This window comes from Cinclus cinclus, chromosome 5 (assembly GCF_963662255.1).
Source record: "Cinclus cinclus chromosome 5, bCinCin1.1, whole genome shotgun sequence".
NCBI classification, from domain to species: Eukaryota; Metazoa; Chordata; class Aves; order Passeriformes; family Cinclidae; genus Cinclus; species Cinclus cinclus.
Window position 1 is genome coordinate 14,610,852 of NC_085050.1, and position 15,167 is coordinate 14,626,018.

Sequence of the window (15,167 nt, forward strand, 5' to 3'; positions counted from 1 at the left end):
GAAGTATATTAAAGAAAAATATCATTATGGCAACATGTGAGTTTGAAGGAACTCCAGAATATGCTGTGGCTTGTTACAGCCTCCTCCTGAGGGCACAACTCAGGGTTGGGAGCAACACAAGTCCAGCTCTCCAAAAGAAGGAAAGAACTAAAACCAAGTCTCCCATATGGGGTGTGAAGGCTGAAGTCATTGGGCTTTAGGGTAAAACCCTTTTCTTCCAGAAGCTTTGTGAACTTCTGTCCCTTACTTTCATTATATGTAGTCAAAAAGTAAATAGTATTATTGAGGGCAAAGGGATCACAAGCCAGCCTGGAGCTCTTGCAGGAATGTAAGCAGATGGTGTGGGCTTCTTCAGTATGTCAGCAGCCAAGAAACAAAAAAGGCATAGCAATTCCATTCTCCTCAGCACTTACTAGGCCACACCTGAAATATTGTGCCCAGTCTTGGTCCTCTTAGCTAAAAAGACATACTAAAAAACTGGAGATAATCTAGCAGAGGGATGTCAAGCTGATCAGAGGACTTGACAAATGAAGAAAGTTTGAAATAATTGAGTTGGTTCAGCATGAAGAAGAGACAATTGAGAGTTGAACACCATTTTCTAACACTAAAATTGTTGTTACCGAGATGACAGAGATTCTTTTCAGCAAGATGCCCATTGCCACAAGGTAATAAGATGATTCAGAGGAAACCCATTTCTGTTTAAGAAGAAATTCTTCACTGTAAGAGCAACTGAACTTTGAGCAGGTTTCCTAGAGAAGTGGGGAACTCATCGGCCTTGACAGGCCCTTGATTATTTCATCTAGGGTCCTGCTTTCAACAAGAGCCTGGGGCAGATCATGTCCAGAGCTCCCTTCCACCCCAGGTTTTTATATATGACTCCATAGCTATTAAGGTTTTGTTCTGACTAGAAAACACAAAGCAAACAAAAATATTCAGTGATGCTAGAAATATATAATTTTCAGTTAGAACTCCAGACAGAAAAACAGACATGCTTTGTAGTTTTAGTTAAATTTCACCACAGTCTTCTGTCTCCATTCACCTTCACTGAGGGCTTTCTAAGACACCGCTATAAACTTTGTCAGTAAATACACAAACAATTTGCTGATTTTTGATATCTTGTATGTTGCACCTTGAACTGTTGATAGGCATTTATTCAATGCAGTCCTATTTATGTACAAACCATATATATTATATGCTGTTTCACTGAACACAGTAGGAAGCAAACTGCTGGAGCCAGTTTCTTCACTCACAGTTTCAATCACCTTTCTCAGGGTCACATTGCAAGCAGACCTCAGGCTGATGGGCTTCCTTGCTCCCTTTTCTAAGCATGTCTGCAGCGCTCTGCCCCTTGCACAAATCCACACAATCACAGTAAAATCGATCCCACTATTTTCAGAACACCAAAGAAGTTCCTCAGATAGTCTAGCTAAGACTTTACTATGACTAGCACACTGCCTGCTCTGGAGAGAACAGTTCAGGACTGGAAACTATTGCTAACTAAAAAGAAATTAAAATACGTTTCAGTGTACTTGCACAGCAGGCCTGAAACAGCTGTGGAGTGATGAGGTACAAATGCAAAACCACATACTTGCATCCTTCTAGAACACTTACCTAACCTTTTCATGACACTATGCAAAGACCTCTATTCTACATTAATTAAAAATAAATAACGGAGTTCTACTGGTAACTAAAACCAGACTCATCTTCCATTTGAAATGTTTCAACAGTCAGCTCACAGGAAAGAGTTTTTTGGACTAATTCTACTCATTTACCTCAGGTGAATATATTGGATGAACAAGAATCAGTACATGGAAATTCTAAAGGTGAAAAATAGGAAATAAAGAAAACAGCACAACCATGCTTCCTTGTAAACTGCTTCACTTAAAATTACATATGTATGCTTCATTAATGATAAAAATATTGGTTACACATGTTTTAAAAAAGTAAACAATATTTACAAGACTGAAGGCTGTATTTTCAACTCTAAAAGAAATCACAGCAGACAAAAAATATGTAAGGCAGGAGAGCAGCACTACTATTGTAGTTTGCAACACTACCCAGGGCAAACCCAAATATTCTGGTTATCACAGTAAGGTATCACCTTGCTGTCTCCTTCTAATAAGCTTGTCTTGAAAAACATATTATCCAATGGAGGCCCTTGCAAAGTATCTCTCATAGAAGGCTTGTGACAAGAAATATGAAAAACAAAAACTTCTCCACGCTTCAAAAACAGCAAAGAGAGAGCATGCTTTTGTTCAGCTCCTGCTGTAATTCTCTCATTAGTAATACCACTGCTGACAATGCTGATGTCCTTACTTAAGAAAGATGTTTGAAAACTTGAAAGAAGCTACAAGAAAAACTGGCAATACAAAAATCTTGCCTATGGTTATAAACGAAAGTGCCTCAATGAGATTTGCTTAACAACTAAAGAGGGCTGAGATGCCTTGATCCCAGCTTTTAAGTATTTACATTGAATACTCTCCAGCACTAAAGGCTTTTTTAACCCAGCAAAGATTGAACTAGTTAAGTCAAAGCTAAATTCAGACCACAAATAAAACACTTCACATGAACAGTGAATGCTGGTATACAAGTGGTGGACTCTTTGTTCTCTGAACTCTTTAAATGTGAAGGAGACATCTTTCTAATGAAGTTCACTTTGGTCTTCAAGCAAGACATACAGTGTGATGCTCTGTGGTCAGTGCTAAGGCTGGACTGAATTACATCACCAAAATGATTGAGCTCTTCTTCTCTCAAAGTCTATGCAGCAATTACACTGAGACATGCTTGTAATTTACTCTAAGCACGTATTTTAAATAATTATTAGTGTTACTACACCCTTACTGACCTACTGAAAGTTATTTTCATGTAAATGGGCCACTTTTGTAGTAGTCTGACTACTGATCTAGGACTCACATATTTAGGAATTAAAATTTAACTGGGACACATAGGAAAATTCACATATAGAAACTCAATGGCTGATTTGATCAGTGTTAACTGCTCAGGTCCTACAGAGCCTAAAACATATTCAACAAATTCTCCAGTGTCCTATTTGCCTGAAGCCCCAGCTGCTTTTTTAATGGGAGCTAAGAATCTCTAATATTCTACCAGTGTTTAGCTATTACCTATATTAGTTTATGAGGCTCAGCAAAGAACAAGCCTTGTTTATTAACCTTTCACTAAACCCTTCACAAAATCAAACACTGGTGAGAGAGTAAGAACAAAAATGCACATGAGTGTTATCAGGAAACATATACATTTATTACTTTCCAATTTCCCCAGCCCTTGGTAACCATTGAATTTTCATTATTTTCATTGATTTGATCACCTCCTTTTAGTTCAGAACATGAATAAGCTGAAAAGTAAAGAGCCAAAATAAAATTCCTTTTCATAAAATATTTGTCTCAATACAGAATTCACCAGCATAATTACGCCCCTATAGTTCTGATGGTATAACTCCCCATGTGGACACTAGAATTCTACAAGCATTCATGCAAGATTAAAAAGCATCCACAAGGCATAATTATACCACTCTAGTCTCTGGTAAATTTCCTCTAATAAAGATGACCTTTCAATGTTGAAAAAAAGCAAGGTTATTTGGGAAGAAAAACAGAAAGGAAAAGCCCTTCGATTTCCTAATGTAGAAATTTTATGAGGTTTTCTGCTCTTTAGCTACAACCTGCTATATAAGCATGCACCAAAAAAAAAAAAAAAAAAAAAGTGAAAACAAACGTTCCTTGGATGATTCATTTTGACTGACCACCAGTGAAAGCACACTGACCCAAAATGATATCACAATTACTCAAGGTCATTTGCCAAGGTTTGGGAATTTTTAAAGATCTATCTAATCTTCCCTCTCAATATCATGGGTACAACTGATTTGTGGCATACATGTTCCTCAGTTTCTTTAAGATACACTTAAGCAGCAAACTGTTTTATGCCATTGCGTAAAAATGGATCTGAGCTGTCAGTGCCAAAATGAGAGAAGAAATGACAAAATTACAGTAGGTTTTGTACTCCCTGTATGAAAGATGAAGGCAACAATTCTGCTCTTTCCTTAGTTGCTTCAGCTTGTAGCTATTTGTTTAGAAAGCATGACTTTCAGTGCTCAGTTAGATAAAACTCACAAAAAAATTAAATATATGAAAATAGAGGAGTTGATGGTTAACGCATCCAAGCAATCATAATTCCTTTATGTAAGGCTGGGCCTAAAAGGTTAAAAAAAATGAGAATCTACTGAAATAAACTAAATTTAACTCCATTATTTCCCTCAGGTTCTCATTATAGAAGTAAATTAAGGTTGTCTGGATGGCATTTAACTGCGTGTTTTCTTTTTTAATATATTTCATTTTATTGAAGTGCAATATTTTCCCTACATTTTCTAGGTTTCAATTATTATTTTTTTATAGCTAATGGACTTCTAAAATATTTTAACACTAATAGTCTAATATGTTTAGCTTTTGCACAGTTTCTTGGCAAAGATTTTTCTTGGATTTCTTTTCTTTACAATTATTAAGAATGTTATACATGAGCATTAAGAAATAATCATGTGGATAATATGACTTAGTAACCAAAATATATGGGGCAAAATTAGCATATTGCTTTTCAATGTCTTTGTATCGTCATAATTGCATGAATGTTCAAAAGTCATGAAGCTTATCATTGATTTACAATTCATCATCATATCAGAGATGTAATTTATTACGGGAAAACTCAAGTTTCTTGTTTCTGAGTCCCAACTAGGGCCAGGCATTTTTAGAAGGAGGAGGGAGACCCACAGGAAAACAAGTGAACGCTTCAGTAGAGTTACTCTGCACTGCTCAGAAGTATAATTTAGTAGGTTAGAAAACAAAGAGCCAGGGGTGGGGAAGGCAGCTGGGACATGACTAAAACCAGCCAATATTGAGAGAGCCTTCATTTTCTGTGTGGCAGAGCTGAGTTCAATTCTACACTGCGTCCAGGCCTGCCCTTTTTCCCTCCCAGAGGGACAGCCTCATCACCAGACAAGTCTCATCATTCCAGCCATGGATGATGGAGCATTTCCTAAAAGATGCTGCACAGCCTCAGCAAATGGGAAGGAGAGCATCCTACCCTCAAGTAGGCTGGCTGCTCCTGACTAGCTAAACTGATATCCCAGCGGCCACTAAATTCTGATATCCCAGTGGCCTGCCCAGAGCTGTTGACCCACCTTGACTACTAGATATATCATCACAATTACTCACAATTATATGGTTAATGTATTTTTAATTTTTAATCTGTGCTTCTTCAGCTCTAGAATGATTAATTTTAGTTCTATGGTAAATCTAAAGAGTTCTGCACTGGTAATTTCTAAGATAATTCCATATTAATTAAAGCAGCAAATTTCTTGCAGAATCTGTTGAAAATAATTTTACTGAAACAGTGGGTGGTGGTGTAAAATTAGTGAGCATCCATCTTACACTCAAAGAGAAAATAAGGTCAAGTACTAGAGAATGTATTTTCACATATAAATCAGATAGGTTGCCTTTGGTTTTCATACAACACAGATGCTATGGCTCAGAAGGGGAACCTGTTACTCTACTAACTTTTCGAGTTTCATAAGTAAACTTCAATACATTTTTTTGTAGCAATTGAAAGCACTTTTTAAATAGCCTGCTGAGGTACAAACACATACTCCTTCTGTTTAAGTTGCTACATGATCTGTACACTCCTCATGAGGGGCAGACCTAGCTACAGACACATACTTGCTTCCTCCTGCTGCATCTGCCATCAGGAACTCAATGGATGCTACTTCAAAGCCCCCTTGCAAAAATTTCCAGTTTCCTTGGGTCTCCTACCTTGTCTCCTACATGCAGTCACACTAGCGTATTTGACCCTTCAGAACAGATTATTTTGTCACTGAAAGCACCACACAGTTATTCCTAGCACAATTCAGTTCCATGAGTTTCTGGAGACCTAGCCAATGATCACTGAAATAATTCCTTAAAATTTCAATTTGCCTCCTACACCATAATATTCAGGTACATAAATATAGGCTGAACATTTGTTCAATTAGTAGAGATGTCTCATGCATTCTGTAAAACAGAACCCAAACTTACTCACAGAGCTGTGAACAACACCTTCATGTTTGGTAAATAGCAGCAGCTGCATCTGTACAGTGCACAGAAAATGAGATGAGAAAATACTGTGTTCTGGCTATAGTAGCACACACTGCTGCACAAACCCCTCTTCTGATGACAGCACATAGGAAAAGCCAGCAGAAAAATCTTAGCACTCACAGAATATTGGTTTATGTTCTAGTAATGTGACCGAATTAACCAGCCATATTATAAGGGCTGTCAAAAGCATTATCTGATACGCAAGTGCACCAGCAACAACACAAGCTTTAAAAGCTTAAAAGCCATTTTGAGAATTAAACAAAGATTGACAGTATCTCTATTTTGTAGTGCCAACTTTTTGAACACTTTGCATTTGTCAAGAAACATATGATGGTGTTGGCAGCAGCTCCCAGCTAGCACTGGTCCCCTTTGTGAAAGCCACTGCCTAAACAAAGAACTAGATATGGTCTCATCGTCAACAAATTTGAAGTGTCTCTGCTCCACTGGTGAATTATTGCTATCCTGTACAGGAGGTGGGAAAAGTGCAGAATTCTGCAGCACACACAAAATAAGCTCTTCGCAGGTTTTTTTTGACTGTTCAAATGAACCATTCTATCACTTTTCAGCAACTCCAGCTTACATTATATCTACAGGCTTACAGTAAGCTGAGATAGTCACAGTATTTAAACCTTCAAACAATCTACACTGCAAATCTGCCAACCTCCTGTTCCTCAGAACATTTCATCTCAGCTAAAAATTATCAGTTCAGAGGGGTAACAGCACAGAGGTATACAGATGACTGTAATGCATTCCACCAGACAGCCTTTATGAAATTTTTAGCTGAACTTTCCCCTCTCCTTGTTGTTCTTGCCAACCACATGCAGAACATTTTAGAGACAACAGCAATTCCTTGGAGGTTTACATGCACTATTCAATTCCCAACAATAAAAAAAAAAATTCTAAACCAAGTTTCAGCTCATAGTTTCCTTTATCCTAAATTATAGCTAGCATCCAGTACTTGCACTGCATAGCTGAGAAGCTAGCAGAAATTGCCACATTCAATTACCACAGCAAAAGTAGCAAACTAGAAACAGGATTTCATTCACTTTAATTCACTAGTTGGTTGCCACAAATACTTGTCTGTAAAACATGAAATTCTGAATACTCTAGACATTATTTTCCTTTCATGAAGATGTTTGTTTACTTTGGCAGGGATTCTCTTGGGAGGAAGTCTAATGACTTCCACTACCAAAAAAATCAAAACAAAAAAGAAACAGAAAATGTCACTAGCAAGGAAGAGAATATTAGTCTAGTGTGCTGGTTAAACTTCAGGGCACAAAGGAGAAAGAAGAGATCACTGCTTTGCATTCTTGTGACCAGAACCTATATCCTTCAAGTTTAGCAGGGTTTCATGATGGAAGTCAGGCTTTGAATAAAGCAAGAAAGCTTCCCATCTCCTGTGAATTTTAAGATTTTTAACGTTAAAAACAAATAAACAAAACCATAACATGCAGATGGGAATAAGAGAACAAAGCAAATTATTTCAATCGCTGGTATTAATTTTTCCCTCTGCTTTTAATTTAATTTTAACACACAGTGATCTAAGAAAGGGGTTTTGGACAGTTTTGTTATATCTGGGTAATGTTTTTTTTTAATGAGAAAAACCACCAGGAGAAAAGGTAAGCTACTGTGACTCAATAGGCTTCTCACTGCTGAAAAACTTTCCTACCTCCTCCCCAAGGGTGCATGACTATTATTTTCAGAGTTTAAAAGAATCAAGACCAGAAAAACAGTGAATGAAGCACATTACTATAAATCTTCAGACCTCTTTTTCCTGTGAAATGTCAAAACTCATCATCTGCTTTTCTACATGAATAACCTGCAGTCCCAGACTGTTTACCATGTTTCCATGGGAGGAAAATGTCATTAACAAAAAATCAACTTTAGGGTTAAGAGGAAGCAGCTCTAGCAAAAGTATGTGAATTGTGTGTTTTGTTACAAGTTAGAACAATGTGCTGCTCCTGGAATGCATATGCAAGCCCATGTCACAGTTTAGGCTGAGCAACAAAGCAGACACATGTCACAGACCACAGGACAGCAGACTGTGTACTTCCCTAAACAGCCTGATCCCAGGGAGTATCGAGAAGATCTTTAGGAAAACCCTCGTAAGCACTGCAGGACAAACACAGCTAGCTAAATAGAGAGGGCTAACAAAGACCCTAGAAAAAGCAGTAGATATGCAAAACAAGGAGTGGTAAAACAGCAAGAGAAAACAAGAAACAGATTTTAAATAATTTTTTTTTGGTGGCTGTAGAGCTTTGGAAAAGAGGTCAAATGGAGTAGTAAATCACTGCAAATGGTAAAAGGCCTATAAATACTGTGGGCTCTAGAAAGAACATCCTGTTGCACTGTAAGCAAGCAGTGAGTCTCTACTATGCCGAGCCAATCCACAAAAGGTTTTTTGAAGTCATTACTATCTGTAACACTTACTTTTAACTGTAACATTAAAAAAAAAAATCATCAAAAAAGTTGTGTTTAGTATTGGAATGAAAGCAAAGATACTTCTAATGTGTACATCTAATTCCAGCCCATACTCAAAATCACAGACATGGTGATTTTCCAACTAGCTAAGAGGAGGGATTCTACCACTAGTCAGAGGTATTTTGTTTTGTATACATTAGGCTCCTGATAGTCTCCTGCTCGTGTTCATTTACAAAATGAGGAAGTGCTGAAGTAGTTCTGTGTACATATCAAGTCTACATACGATATCTAAGTTCCATGACTTATTGTGTGTTCACAAAAACTGTACCACTTGTTAAGTGGTATCTGATCATTAAAAAGCATGAACCCTACCCCACAAAAGAAGACAGAAAGTTAAAGGAGCTAAACGCACAGACCACTCTGAAGTGCACAGCATCGCAGTACAATCCCATTCAGTTCTTATAAGTGCTAAAGGTTTTATTGTTCAAGTAAAAAAGAGAACAGTGGGCCAAAATCCTTTCTCACATAATAATATCCTGTTCCTAACACTGGCCAATAGAAGATGTTATTGTCCTGGGTTTATAAATGGAAAGAATTTAAGCTGTGCATGGCAATTTCTAAAAGAGATGATAACCACTCAGGGCAAAACTCAGAAGCCACTACCTTCACAATCCCTTTCATTCACCCAAATGGCAGCCAGAGGAGCTGCTTTGTAACTCTTACAGTTTATTTTGTCTTTATACAGTTACAGCTATTTTTTATAATTTAATGTGATTTGTCCTTATACTTTCTGCTCTATAGCACTGCTGGTTAAACTCACCACACAAAATTTAGCACTCACTGCCTGATGCAGAACTCCAGACAAGATGATCATTGTCTTTCAGGCACCAACAAATCCAGGAGAGCTGTCAGCCCCAGCTTCACCACAGGCCTCCCAAGTGAAGTCAATGTCTGGCACATTTGTTGGAATGAATATACAGAAGCAGGTTGATTAATGGCTGCAAAAAACATAACTTATGTATATTTGGTTCTACCTTATTGACAGCTTGCTTTGAAACATCTGTTTTTTACAAGTTACATATTATGTATAGTAATATTGCATATAGCTTGGCATTTGTAATGTTTGTTGTCTGGTCTAAGGAACTCATCCCAGCTCCATGACTCTCTAGCTTCTTCAAGACACTCAGGTGAGGCGTGGCTCTGCCAGCATGCTCTCCTCTTCAGGCAGTCTCGCTTCGGTAACAACCAGGGAACATGGAACCCAAGCCTCTCAGTACACCCTAAGGTCTGGAAAGGCAAATTTAGGGAGTTCCTGTGTTAAAAATAGGTGAGATACCTGAAGGAAGCATAACACACGCTTATTGTTCTTACACATTTGTTTATCTGTTTATTTTCACACACTATTATCTTCCAACTAGTCTAAACCAAAAAAGCTCTCAAGCCTTCCCTAGAAAGGGACAGCTAAGGTAAAATAAAGCAGGAAGGAATCAAGGGAGAGAAAAACATTAACACAAGAGGGTGTGAAGGCCAAATGGTCAAAACCCAGGAAATTGGAGACTGGAGAGAGAAAACAAACTGCCAAAGACAGGCCTCAGCATTTCTTGATGGCACCAAGGTGCTGTTTAAGAGACTTGACCTGGTGGAAGAGAAGCCAGAACTTGTGGCCCCAGCACACAACAAGGGGTCTCATAGCTGAGGCAGAAGAGCCTGCAGGATACTTGGTTTGATTTGGTACAACTGTTCTTGCTTGTATTAGAGTCAAGTAGCATGTGCTGCAAGACCAGGGACCACCAAAGATCTACTGGATTCTCCAGCAAGACAGTCAGAACCTTTCCTCATAATCAACAGAGAGATCAGGTTTCTCTCTCTAAAAGTACCTTTACTAGGGGATGAATCATCCTTTGGTAGCACCTGTCTTGTGATTGTAGAACATTAGGCAGCTAATGCAGAGTGGACACTTACTTGTTGCATGGTTAAAAATAGATGATCTTCACTCTGTGAAACTTGATTTAACAAACACATGCAATTGGGGTGCTGACTACCATGCCAAAGATAAGCTGTCGTGAAGGACGCAAGCACTCTTGTCTTTCAGTCAATTTAAAAAATACTCACATGACCGAGAGAGCTGTTTTGAAGGAAGAATTGCTAGAATTTGTGCTTGATTTAAAGGTGAGGGACATAGAAGCTGACTGTTTACAAAAAAAAAAACCAACAAAACAAAACAAAAAAAACCCTAAACTGCACAAGTTCCTACACACTTTGTAGAAATAGGCAGCTAGTTATACATGAGTGCAGTGCAGCACTGCTTCCACCCTTGCTAGACATTGCCTAAGAACACCCCAGCTAGAGGACAACTTCTGTTCAGGCTTGCACACAACTCAGTGTCAGGTGTATGACAGGAACACAAAGGGAAGCCAGATGTTACTAGCTCTGCAGCTCACCAAAGTAATGTTTATGAGGACTGTGCTGTGAAGCAATTCACTCTTCAGGGAGGAACCAGTACTGGGCCTGAAACATTTACTCAGCATGTGACCATCTGTAAGGCTTGGTCTGCACTCTGGATTTTTTAGCCCTGGTAAGACTGCCAAGTTCTTGAAACAAATGCCAATATAGTGAATAATTTTGGAATGCTAAACCATAATACAGCAAAGATAAACATGTATCAATTATTCTTTGATGCTGCAAGTGCATTTTCATATTAACCCCGCAAGACAGCACAGATTCCCCAATACATACCCACACAGGTTCACAACAACACTAGAGATGACTGGAAATGCTGAAACAATTTTTCCCCCCTCTATGTTTTATATGCGTATAGAAAATACATACTGATTTAAGAAATAACAATTGTTACACTGGGTCAGACCAAAGGTGCGTGAGGCAGGAGGAATGCCGCTATCCAGCCGCTGATAGTGGGCATGGACAGATGCCTAGAGAAAAGTTCAACAGGTCAAACACATGACACTTTCCCCAAGTAATCACACACTCAACAGCCCTGTATGAATTCTTTCACTGCTGGGCTACAGCCTTCCCAGAGTACAAGAGAGGCCGATTGCTTTAGTCTTTTCAGGGACAGATACATTGACATCAACGTTACATCTGTATGTGCCAAAGTATTAATTTCTTTGCGTTGAACAGCTGCCAAGAACTGTGCTTCCACTGTACGTAAAGAGTAAAACCCCACCTTTGATACTGGAATACTTCAGAAAGCACCACCCCGTTCCACCACACCTCAGCACGGGTTCCGCCCGAGCTGCCGTGGGTCTCTCAAGTGCCCAACAAACAAGGTTTGGTGGCACGCCCCGGGTGTGTGGTGAGGAAGGGGTGACGAGCCCATGTTTCCGCCGGAGCTCTGGATGCTGCAGTGCCCCACGGGACGGGGAAAGGACAGGAGCAGTCCCGCATCCCGATTCCAGAGGAAACACGGGCACACAGCGTACCCCGGACCCGCGCTCGGGGGGCGGGGCCGGCCCGGGGCTGGGCGGGGCCTTCACACCCGGCCCGTCTCGTGCCGCCGCGCTCGCGCTCCACCCGCCCGCCCCGCCTGTGGCGCGCGGTCGTGCGTCAATGCAAATGAGCGGCGCGCGGGGAGAAGGGGCGGGGCGATCCCCCTGTTCCCCGCCCCGAATGAGCGCCTGACGGGATTACAGGCGGCAGAGGAAACCGGCGTTGCGGCTGCCCCTGCCCAGCCTGATGGGATAAGAGGCGATCGCAGCCGTTGCCGCAAAACGAAATAAAAATCGCTTTATATCTGGTGTTTCTCGCTTGACAATAGGAAGGTAGTCGCAGCCCTATGAGAGTCTATTTTTCCCAAGCGGCCCACAGAGCTGGCACCCCCCCGGCTGAAGTGGTAGCACCCACCCGGCTCGTCGGCGCCAGGGAGGCGGGCCCCGGCCTGATGCATTATTCATGACAGGGCAGGCCCACAGGCTCATTACCGGGGCCGCCGGCCTGGGGCGGTGCCTGTGACGTCACTGTGACGGATGTTCCGGCGCTCTTAAGGGCGCCGCGGCGGCTCCGAGCCGGCAGCGGGGTGGGGGCAGCCGGGGGGCGGCAGGAACCTCGTTGAGGAGACTGGGTAGCCTGCCCTGTGGAGGTACTGGCGGCCTCCCTGCCTTCCCTCCTTCCCTCCCTGCCAGTGCCAGACCCAGGATGCCCTGCTGTTCCCCTGCGTTGCGGTGTGGCGGCTGGGGGATCGGACGGAGGAGTTTCTGTCCGGGGGCAGTGACCTGTCCGGGTGAATTCCTGATCTAGTGGATCCCTGTGGGTGCGACTGCAGGCGGGAAGGGGCCGCCTTACCGGGGTTCCCAGTAAACGACAAAGAAATCTCCGATAAAAATGGGCTTGTATCAAAAAATCTGCGGTATTTATAAAGCAGTACAGTGGCGTTGATGGGAAGAAGAGCGCTTTATTCTATAAATAAGCTATTTTGGGACTTACATAGTGTTTTGCGATAGGCGGGTGTTTAAACTCTTCCCCCACCCCCCCCCCCAACACTTCGCCACAGAGATTATTATCTTTTGTCTCTTTAGTGTGCTGGGGGGGGGGGGGGGGGTTCACCTCTGCGCCGAGCCGGTGCCACCCCAGCCCCTGCCCATCGGGTCCTTCCCAATCCCGGAGCGGCCGCAGCCGCCTCGCCTCACTTCTCCTGCCTCTTGCCGCCCGCTGTAGCCGGCTCGTCCGGCAGCCGGGTCACCGCTGCCCTCCCTGTTTCCCCTCAGCGGTCGCTGCTGCGCATCATCAAAACATGCAGGATGAGCTGCTCCTGGGGGTGACACAGCAGCAGCAGCCAGGCAGCGAAAGGCTGGGCAGCAGCCCCGCGTCGGGACACCCCCCTCTCGGCCACCCCTCCTCTGACTTTAAACCCTGTCTCAGCCCCCATCAGGATTTAAACAAGCAGCAAGCGCAGCAACCACAGCCGCCGCCTCCTCAGCTGAGCCAGAAGAGGAAAGAGTTTAAGCAGCAGCTCAGCAGCCCAGCCCAGCTCGGCAGCAGCCACCCCCTGAATAACCACCACCCCCCAGACTATCATCACCACCCCCCTCAGCAGCAGCGGCAGTTCAGCCACCCCACTGACAAGTACCAGCAGCAGGAGCACAGGCAACAGCAGCAGCTCCTCAGCGCTCACCCCCCGGAGCCGCCTCGGACGGGGGATCACTCGCACCACCGGCCCGTCGGCCCCGCCGAGCACCAGGGCGGCGCGGACAAGGGGGGTTTGGAGCGGCTCGCCCCTTCGTGCCCGGGGGGATCGGCGTCCGCGGACCCCAATGTGGGGGTGGTCGCCGCCTCCTGCGTGAATCCGCCTTCGTCTCCTCATCTGCAGGCGAGAGCCAAGCTGCCCCCCATGGAGTCCCCCCCGAACAGCCACTTACTGGGCAGCCCCGGGAACCTCTTGCCCGGCGGGCTCGGCTCTGGGTTCAGCAGCCTGCAGAGCCCGGAGATCCCCAGCCCCCATCACCAGAGCGGGGGCGGCTCCTCCTCGGCGGCTTCCCCTCCTCCTCCGCCGCTGCCCGGCTTCGGCACCCCCTGGTCGGTGCAGACCTCGTCGCCGCCTCCGCAGCAGACGCAGCAGCCTCCGGTCTCCAGCGGCGGCGGCGGGCAGATCAGCGCGATGCCACCCCCGAGCCCGGAGTCCGAGACCAGCTTCTACCCGGGGATCCCGTCATCGATCAACCCCGCTTTCTTCCAGAGCTTCTCGCCGGTGTCTCCTCACAACCCATGCGCCGGGCCCTTCAGCAGCCCCTTCTCTGCCGCCGCCCCCCCGCCGCCGCCGCAGATGAATTTACCTCAGCAGCAGCAGCAACAGCAACAGCAGAACCGGAGATCCCCTGTGAGCCCCCAGCTCCAGCATCAACACCAGGCGGCGGCCGCCGCCGCCGCCTTCCTGCAGCAGAGAAACTCCTACAACCACCACCAGGTACCGGGCGGCGGCCGCGGCGGGGAGCCCCGGGGCGGAGAAGGGGGACGCGTGGAAGGGAGGGAGGCTCCGCTGCCCTCGGCCGACCGGCCGCGGGAGCGGTGCGGCTTCGCTCTCGCCGGCGCCGGGCGAGGCTGCGCGGCGGTGACAGCCCGGCGGGGCCGCGGCGGCAGGGCGGGGCCGGCCCGGCGGGAGGGAGGGCACCTGCGCCCCCCGCCCGGTGCGGCGCCGGGCGGCCGGAGGGGTCTGTGGGCAGAGAGGTCTGTGAGCCGCTCCGCTCCCGGCCGCTCTCCCCGCCCGTTCCGGGTGGCAGGTGCCGCGGTAGCTCTTCTGGCCCTCCTCGGTGCGCCGTCGGCTCCCGAGGGACGCCGGGGTTTTACTCGGGACGAGAAGAGAGGGTCTGCGCTTAAACACAGAGCTCAACCGCTCCTGTTGATGTCTGAGAGTTCCGCCGTGAAAACACCCCCTTGTTCCCTGGAGTCGCCCGCGGCGGGCGCGGTGTCCCTGGAACAATGAGCCTGACAGCTCCGGCCGGCGCCGCCCCCCCGGGCAGCCCCTTCCCCAGCCGCGGGCCGCCCTCGGGCGGGCTCGGTCGGACGGGCACCGAGGTCGCCGAGAGGAGGCTCAGATGCGAAAGTTGACACCCTGCTGCCCTTTCAGGGCTTTTGACTGACGTTGCTTGAATGTGTATCCGA

At 45.0% G+C, this 15,167-nt stretch overlaps 1 protein-coding gene across 4 annotated transcripts in view; it reads left to right on the forward strand.

The window, feature by feature from the left end:
- The first annotated feature begins 13,302 nt into the window (after positions 1 to 13,302).
- Positions 13,303 to 15,167, forward strand: part of CPEB2 (cytoplasmic polyadenylation element binding protein 2) — a 46,538-nt gene continuing 44,673 nt past the window's right edge. For 3 of the 4 annotated variants that reach the window (XM_062493394.1, XM_062493396.1, XM_062493395.1), the window contains exon 1: positions 13,900 to 14,472. In XM_062493394.1, the coding sequence (XP_062349378.1) occupies positions 13,900 to 14,472 (573 nt within the window). Of the gene's footprint in view, positions 14,473 to 15,167 lie in introns of all 4 variants that reach the window. The other variant, XM_062493393.1, reaches the window with a different exon arrangement.